At 30.5% G+C, this 9,123-nt stretch overlaps 1 protein-coding gene across 1 annotated transcript; it reads left to right on the top strand.

The window, feature by feature from the left end:
- Window positions 1-4,534: 4,534 nt before the first annotated feature.
- LOC108979768 (uncharacterized protein At4g06744-like) lies at window positions 4,535-6,266 on the top strand. The gene has a single exon (XM_018950515.2). The coding sequence runs from the start codon at window positions 4,547-4,549 to the stop codon at window positions 5,951-5,953; it is 1,407 nt and encodes a 468-aa protein (XP_018806060.2). The 5' UTR covers window positions 4,535-4,546; the 3' UTR covers window positions 5,954-6,266.
- The last annotated feature ends 2,857 nt before the right edge of the window (window positions 6,267-9,123 follow it).

The following is a 9,123-nucleotide window of genomic DNA, read 5'->3' as shown; positions in this document are numbered from 1 at the left end:
TTACGCTTATTGATAAAGAGCATAAGATAAATGAGCAGTCATATAATTGCATGATAAGAATATTAGGAAAAGCTGCTTTTTATAGTCTACTTTAAATTGTTGTGATTTCTTACAATATTTGGTTGTAACCATAGAACCACCGCGCATGTAATACATTTTCAAGTGCCCACAAATATATATAGTTTCTTCTAAGCGCCTAATTAAATTGGCATTTTCCTAAGAAGCCTAATATATAATTGAAAAGTCCTACTAACAAGAAATTAAACGACATTATATCCAACTAAAACATCGACACTCATGAAACCACTTCGTAGTTCGTATATTTTGTCAAGTTCGATGCCGTATGTTTCCATTTAGATGTTGAGCTGAGTTGAATTTTTTATGAATGTTAGTGAATTGAGATAGTGAAGTGAGTTTTGTGCAGTGCACCTAAGATAAGTTTAGATTTGTTTAGATATTAAGATAAGTTTAGATATATTTATGAGAAGTTAAAAAGGGTTGTGGCTTCTGCGTGTAAAGAGGTGTTGAGTTGAAAAAGATTATGAGTTTCACATATAAAGTGATTTTGAATTGTAATGAATTTAATGATTTGATAGTTAGGTGTTTGAATGTTAAACTCAACTTAAAATTAGATTGAGTCCAATTCCAAATGGGCCGTAGTCTATCTTAATTGTGCCATAATTGTAGATAGCATTTAAGCATGACCCATGTAAAAACTCATCTTTGACATATAGCGGTGCTTGGGGAGTAGTACTACTAGGGACGATGCACATGGTTTGTTTATACATATTGAAACTACGACTTTCCTTTTAACTGAATAAATATATTTTTTATGATAAAAATATTAATATAAAAAAATCACAATTAATCTTAATTACCTAATCATATGATAAAATTAGTATAGTTATGAAGTTTGAGATTTTTGTTTTGATCTATGGCCACAGGATTTTATCAATCCCAGATCATTATTTTCCGCTGACATGGCAGATCGACCCTGACAAAGATCACGAACCGAACCAAACCAAACAAAAAAAAAACAAAAAACAAAAATGTGTCAAAAATATATATTATTTATTAGCATGACGTTATAAGAGAGTGGTTTTATGACGTACGCATTTGTTCCCACGTCACCAAAGGTACTGTATTAATAATTATGTATTGCACTTTGGAATAATTTTGTCCATTTTCTCTTTGAAAGAAAAGACTATAAAGACATGCTCTTGATGACTAGAAGAAACACGAACTCAAGAAGATTTAATAATTAAAATAAAAAGGAAAGTGAACCAAAAGCTACAAATAATTCCCTTCTACTTTTTTGCTTTTCCCTTTCTCATGCATGTTCAGCCATTTTCTTCAGTAGTACTTACTACCTAATCCATCCTGCATATATGCAAGCAAGCAACTCATGATGCTTTGATCAATGTTGCCGACGCATGATTAATAATGCTAGCTAGCTTTACGATTACACGGATGATTCTCTACTTCTTCTTTTCCATCTCAAATTATTCTTTTTTATTATTATTATTGATTTATTGAGAATGAGATCAGGTCATGAGGTGGTTCCAAGCTGTAATATTAAAGATAAATACATTTAGTTTTATAATATATGGTTTCCTAGTCATGTAGCACTGTAGTATAATGAAAAGATAATTACTGTAAAGATAGTTTAAGATCATGCACAAGATCAACTATTATATATTCATTCTCATACTTTATACTTATAATTTTTTTTTTTCATATAGTGTGGATATTTTTCGTAAAGTGTGAGGTAGGAGACAGTGAATAATAACTGATAAGAAGAATTTTTTATATATATATAATATTATCAAATACTTTATTTTTTTTCCTTGGTTCTTCACTTTTTTTAGCCATATATGTTAGTTATTGTAAGTTTATAAAAATAAATAGTAACTGATATAGATGAAATTCTCCTCAAATATTTCATCGTCCTAACGGTACATAATATGCATGGAAGGCCCAACATAGCTTTTGTTAATTTGTTCTCATTCGTCACCTTCTCTGTTCTCATGATCTGTCACTTTCTCTAGGCTGTCGGTGGTCGTCCCAAGCATCGCATATCTTCCTGCTCACTGAGTAGTGAGTTCCTGCTTGCAGCATTTTCATCAGCTTCCTCGTACACTACAAAAAAAAAATGAGCTATATCCTATTTTTTATAATAATTTTTAATTTTAAAATGTGTATTTGGAAAGCAATTGTACACGTACTAGATCATTCTTTTGATTTTTTTAATTTTTAATTTATATTTTAATAGAATATAAGGAAAGAATATAAAAGAAAATGAGAGAAAATAAAAAAATAAAAAGTATTATTTTAATAAAATAAAAAATATATAAAAAGTAAGATGTAATAAGTTTTTAAAAAATGAGTAAAATTTTAAAAAAAATTAAAAATACAATTTTTAATTAAATTATGAGAAAATTTAGAGAGAAGCTCACGAGAATTCTCTTAGGTGTGTTTGGATGTTGAAGTCAGTTGAGTTGAGTTGAGTTGAGTTTAGATGATAAAATATTGTTAAAATATTATTTTTTAATATTATTATTATTTTAAGATTTAAAAAAATTAAATTATTTATTGTATTTTGTGTTAAAATTTAAAAAAATTGTAATGATAAGTTGAGATGAGTTTGAGATCCAAACTCACCTGCCTTTATTCTCATCTTTTTCTTCGTCCAAGAGCGAGTTTGAATTGTGAGTTCAGGTTACATCAATTCATCTTATTATTATTTATTATTATTTATAAATTTTAATTCATAAATTTAATTATTATTTATAATTTATTTTAATTTATTTTATCTTATCTCATATTATTTGTTTATATTATCTTCTTTACTTTTTATTTAAAGCCGTAGGTATTCTAAGCTGTCGGTGGTCGTCCCAATGATCACGCGTATGTTCCAGCTCACTGAGTTTCTACTCGGGGTTGATTCTTTTGGAATAGATATTATCTATTTTATTAAATTTTTAAATAAAAAAATAATTTAATTTTTTTAAATTCTTAAATAAAAATATATTTTAACAGTATATAATAATTTTTATTTAATTTTTTTCTCTTTTATTTATATCTAAAAAATATAAAAATTAAATTATTTTATTACTATTCATAAATTATTTTATTAATATTCGTAAAATTTTAATCTCATCAAACTCAACAACCAGTCCAAGAGCACAATGATCCTGCTTTATTCTCCAAACTCCAAAGTCTTTTTCCTCGTCTAAATATTTTTATCCATGTGGTTATAGTATCTTCTTTACTTTCTTTTTATTTAAAGTCGTAGGTGATAGCTTTTTGCTTTAATTTCTTCCTCCAGATGCCTTTGATTAGCTGCTTTATCTCTACTCTGCCAGGAAAGGAACAGAGCAGAATACACAGCATCATATCCAATTATTGAACATAAATATATATATATATATATATATAATACGTTAAAAGCAAAAGTGCTTGACCTACTTCTAGTATTTTATATATATCAAAGTGATGGTTTTGGATTGGTCCACTGCTTTCTTTTTTGGGTGGAGACCCCCCTCTTTTATTAACTTGTACGTAAAGAACAGCCAAAATCACGTGGAAGGGTTTTTGTAAGAATTTTTTTTTTTTCTTTTACTCCGGGTGGGGTAGAATCCAAGACCAAGACCTTAATTTTTAAAGATTTAGATATTATGTCATCAGGTCATATGCATTTGGAGTTTTTGTAAGATTGACTGAAATGAAATGCACTATGATTTTGTATTCATGTCTTTGATTTGGGTCACTAACATATCATGTCATTGATCAATGCCATGAATTCATTTGGTAATGTCATCTTTTTCACCAGTTCCATTAGGTTCATGATGAAATATTGCTTACTGTAAAAAAAATTAATTATTTGTAGCGAGAATGATTATTTGAGATAAGAATAAATTGAGTTTAGTATAAAATAGTAATTTTCACAGCAAATAACTGACCAATTATCTTCTTGAATTGTTATCGATATTTTCTTAAAATGTGAATGGTCGGAAAACCGAAATTGGAAAAAGAGTTTCTCTGCATTATCAAAGATGTGATAGTCTAGTAAATGTTATGGATCCAAATACCAGAAAAAGAAAAGAACCCTCAATCCTTCCAACACTAAGTACTTCTACATTTCCAATTCAAGTTTTGATCTTTTCATTTTTTGAGGAGACCCCAAAACTTTATAATTTACCTTTTATCTGCTAAGATCCTCCCAAATCGACCTAATGACTATTTATGTGAATATAAATTACTGTCAATTCGATAAAGAGACGAGTACCATTATTGCAGCTCCCAATTGATTGTAGATTAAAGTAAAGACCCATAATGCATTTCCAATTGATCATCGAATGTTTATAGAAAAATACAACTCTTATCGCTATATTCTACCGTTGTGTGATTTTTTATTTTATTTTGTACTTTTACATATGTTGGAAATTACTTTATCAAAAGCTGATAAGGATTTGTACTAAGGGCTTGACCGACACATCTATTATACTCTACTCTATAAGTATCTAGGGAGTATAACTTCTGCTGCATGCACAAAACTCTTCCTCTCTTCTTTCTATGCTCACACATGATGACCAACATGCTGCTTTCACTTGTTTCAGCTCTGTTCATCCTTTGCTCCTTTTTCTCGCACGGACATGCCCAACCTGGTAAATGTCCCCCAGCACGAAGATGTCCTCTAATATCTCCCCCACCTCCTCCGAATCCTTTTCCTCGTATCCGTCCTCGACCTCCTTTGTACCCTCCATCCCTCAATCTTATGCCGCGTCGCCCGCCAAACAATCCCGGGCCATTGTCCAACAGAGCTAGGATTCTGTTCATCACTCAGGAGCTCAAAAGAAACATCACTTACGACCCTCAAAACTACACCCGCACTTGGGTTGGCAACAATTACTGCCTCTTTAAGGGCTTCTATTGCGATACCGTGCCGGACTTGAACATCACCGGACTTGCTGGCATTGTCTTCAATGGAGCAAGATTTGGGGGTCGCTTCTTGAACTTCTATCGCTTTATCCGCAATTTGCCCGACATTGCTATCTTCCATGCTAACTCCAATAACTTTACCGGCGTAATCAACCGGAACATCAACCAGTTGCGCTACTTGTACGAGCTCGACTTGAGTAACAACAAGTTCCCCGGAGGATTCCCGTCAAGTGTCATCGGCGCCACGAATCTAACCTTCGTGGACCTTAGGTTCAACACCTATGCCGGGGCAGTCCCGGCTCCATTATTCAACATCGACACGGACGTTTTGTTCATCAACAACAACGGGTTCAATCAAACAATTCCAACCACATTGGGGAACACGCCGGCACTGTTTCTCACCCTTGCCAACAACAAGTTCACCGGAACAATCCCTCGCAGTATTGGCCGGGCTTGGAACACCCTACTCGAGGCTCTGTTCTTGAACAATAGATTGACCGGTTGTCTCCCTTTTGAAATCGGGTATTTGACCAAGGCCACCGTGTTGGACGTGGGGGGAAATATCTTGACAGGGCCAATACCGCAGTCATTCGGGTGCCTGGCAAAACTGGAGTTACTCAACCTGGCGCATAACGAGTTCTACGGGACGATTCCCGAGTCCTTGTGCAGACTTCCGAATGCGTACAACTTTTCGCTATCGTACAATTACTTCAGCCAAGTCGGGCCAGCCTGCAGGAGGTTGATAAGGGCAAGGAGGCTTGACGTGAGGAGGAACTGCATTATAGGGCTACCGCAGCAGAAGTCTGCTGCAGAGTGTTCACGTTTCTTCTCGAGGCCTAGAAGCTGCCCACGAGAGAGTACTTTCAACGTCGTTCCATGCAGACTACGTACTGCTTCTTCGGCTTTCGAGGAAGAGGAGGAAGATGAAGATGGTCTGATTATCCCTACAATCGATGAAATGACCCCTCCTTCCCCGAAAACCTACTCTGCACTCGTGAATCCTCACCATTGATAATCTGATCGTGGTATATATGTATGCGCGTACGTAGTGAGTCAGTTTGTGAACTAAGGAATAAAGTTATGATCATGAGAAGGGATGATCAGGTGCTCTTTTAGCTAATTTATGTCATGTTTTCTAGCTACGTCAATGTCGTAAGTGAGCTCATCTTCGATGTAATTTTTCTGTGAATGTTGCAGGGAAAAGCTCGTGCCCTCTGCTCCTATTCCTTTTTTTCTTTTTCTTTTTTTAATCTTTCAAAATTGGAATATTGTGGTAGTCTCGTTTGTAATTCAGTTCAACAACTTCACGTTGGCTTTGTGTATAACTTTTTGTTTGGGTAGGTTTGATACAAAAATGATTTTTCTCCATTCATATCATTTAATCATTATAACTTTTTTAAATTTTTATATAAAATATAATAAATAATTCAATTTTTTTAAATTTTAAAATAATAATAATATTAAAATATAATATTTTAATAATATTCTATTCAGTATTCAACTTTCCTTTCAACCCATCTTATCTCAATTTACTATTTAAACCTTCCCTTAAACTATATTTAGAACACGAACTCATCTTAATCTATCTTAAACAAATAGTTGATAGGACTCGGTACTTTTTAACTTGTTAAACTCATCTTAAATTATTTCAAACATTTAAATATATATTTTAATTTATTTATATTTTAATATATTTTAATAAAATTTATAAAATATTATCATTCATATCAACTCAAATAATTTGAGAACTCAATATCATCCAAGCGCAACTTTAAATGATTGTTTATTTGTGTGAGGTGGGACAAATTTTGGACACACGTAAAACAATTTCAATCCCTGGCCCAGTTTCTCAGACCAACAAATGCCCATCAATGCGAAGGTTCGGACTACGTACCCGCAGCGCCCTAACGAAAAGACCCAACCTTATATAGCACTAACATTGAATTTATTAATTTCATCTTTAAATTTTAATAGAAAGTACTAAAATCTCTCTATTAATAACCTCGTTGAATTAGTTATTAAATTTATCAAAATAATAATATAATATTATTTTTTTAATAATATTATTTTTAATTTTTTCTTTCATATTTTGGAATCTATTTTTATTGTTCATTATTTAAGATTTTCCTTTTTATTAAAAATATGTCTAGGTAGCTATCATGCCTCCACAATACCAACGATACAGTAAGACAACAACATACATTGAGTGAATCCCCTTATGAAAAAAACCAAACCTGATGAAATTATTTTTCGTAGCGAAAAATATCCTTTTTTCTGCTTTATTACAGTAAGACAACAACATATATTTGAGTAGATTATGTGATAAATATATTCAATACACCATGGCTAGTTGAGTAGACAATTATGCTTGGGTGAACCTAAATCGTGAAGAGAAAGGGGGCACTACGATTTACGAAAATGAGAGAAAGAGAGATGACGATTTGCAAAAACGAGAGAAAGAGAGAAATGGCGATTTGCGAAAACGAGAGAAAGAGAAAAAGGGGCACTGCGATTCGCGAGAAGGAAAATGGAGAGAAAAGACACGTGGAGGAAAAATGAGAGAGACAAAAAAAAAGGACCGTTGTGGGATTAAAACACAATAAAAAAAAATACATTTAGTTGATGAATAGTAATACTTCAAATTTGAATGATACTATAGATTTACTGTAGCTCACAATTTCCCATCTATCCCTTTGATGAATCCAATGCAGCTGGATTTTGATCAAAATCATCAAATTTTATATTTGGCTAGACTTTTGATGAAGCCAATACTAATGCTCTTAGAGCATTCTCAAAAGCTAATCCATTGAGGATTTAGCTATTAGAACATAAAATGACATCACAATAGATTAATTAAATTATAAAAAATTAAAATTTAGTTACAGTCACTTTCAAAATAATTTTCAATTTTAAAAGTAACTATTCATACATTAAATACATTTTATATCAATTATTTATCTCTCCCTTTTATATCAATTATTTCTCTTTTCCTTTTAAATGACAATTGAAAAAATATAATTAGAATATAATTACTAATTAATATATAATATTATGAATAGTAAAATATGCTAAAATAAAATAAAATCATAATTAAAAAGATTAAAAAAATAAAAATTATTAATTACTCATTACTATATAATGAATAAATAGATAATCTAATGTAGAAATTTGATGTGAATAACTAAAATCAAATTTATCTTATATTATTTTATTATTATATAATAAAAAAAATAATTATTTTAAATCTAACGTAGAGATTTGATGTGAATAACTAAAATCAAATTTATCTTATATTATTTTATTATTATATAATAAAAAAATAATTATTTTAATACAGAGATTTATATAAATAAAATAATTAAAAATTAAATTCATCTTATATTTATTAAAAATATATTTTAACTTTAACTAATCCATTGAAATTACTATTAACCATCTTTCCTCCACTTCCATCCCTCTACTTCCATCCCTCTAACATGAATTTGAACATTGGCATCTTGTTTTTTTGGGGCATACGATCTTGCAGTGACTGCTGCTATTCAAGATCGTAGATAATATTTAATATATATATATATATATGTATATTTATATATCCCCTGTAAATATCTCGCTGGTAAGTGGATAATTTTCACGTTGTGAGTCGAAGTGGTTACCTTTGTAATCAAATCTTTTTTAATTTATCTTAATTTATTATTATAATTTTTTTAAAATTTTAATATAATAAATAATTTAATTTTTTTAAATTTTAAAATAATAATAATATTAAAAAATAATATTTTATTATACGAAGAACTAATAGCTGGACAAAGCATCCTATCGTGTTTGCACAATCTCCCATGTTCATTGTCATAGAAAACTTTAGCTTACACTTTTAGCAGCAGCTGGACCCCAATTGATAAAGTAAGGTACGAGCTGGTGCTATAAATCATTATGTATGCAGTGAAAAGATTGAAAGAACCTGTCTCAAAAAGAGTCGTTTAGATTTATAGATAAGGATTGAAATGATTTATAAATAATAAAATAAAAATTAAATTATTTATTATATTTTATATAAAAATTTAAATTTAAAAAAATTATTTATTATATTTTATATAAAAATTTAAAATAATGATGAAATAAAATAAATTGAGATGAATTACGAATATAAACGAGACCTTAGTGAATGAGAAAAGTATCGTTATA

The sequence above is a fragment of the Juglans regia genome, unplaced genomic scaffold (genome assembly GCF_001411555.2).
Source record: "Juglans regia cultivar Chandler unplaced genomic scaffold, Walnut 2.0 Scaffold_97, whole genome shotgun sequence".
In the NCBI taxonomy this organism is placed as follows: domain Eukaryota; kingdom Viridiplantae; phylum Streptophyta; class Magnoliopsida; order Fagales; family Juglandaceae; genus Juglans; species Juglans regia.
Note: the sequence above shows the minus strand (reverse complement) of the source record. Positions and strands in the feature narration are given on the sequence as shown.

What these genes read in the sequence shown, in the direction of transcription:
- LOC108979768 (XM_018950515.2), top strand. Translation starts at nt 4,547, where the DNA reads ATGCACAAAACTCTTCCTCTCTTCTTTCTATGCTCACACATGATGACC.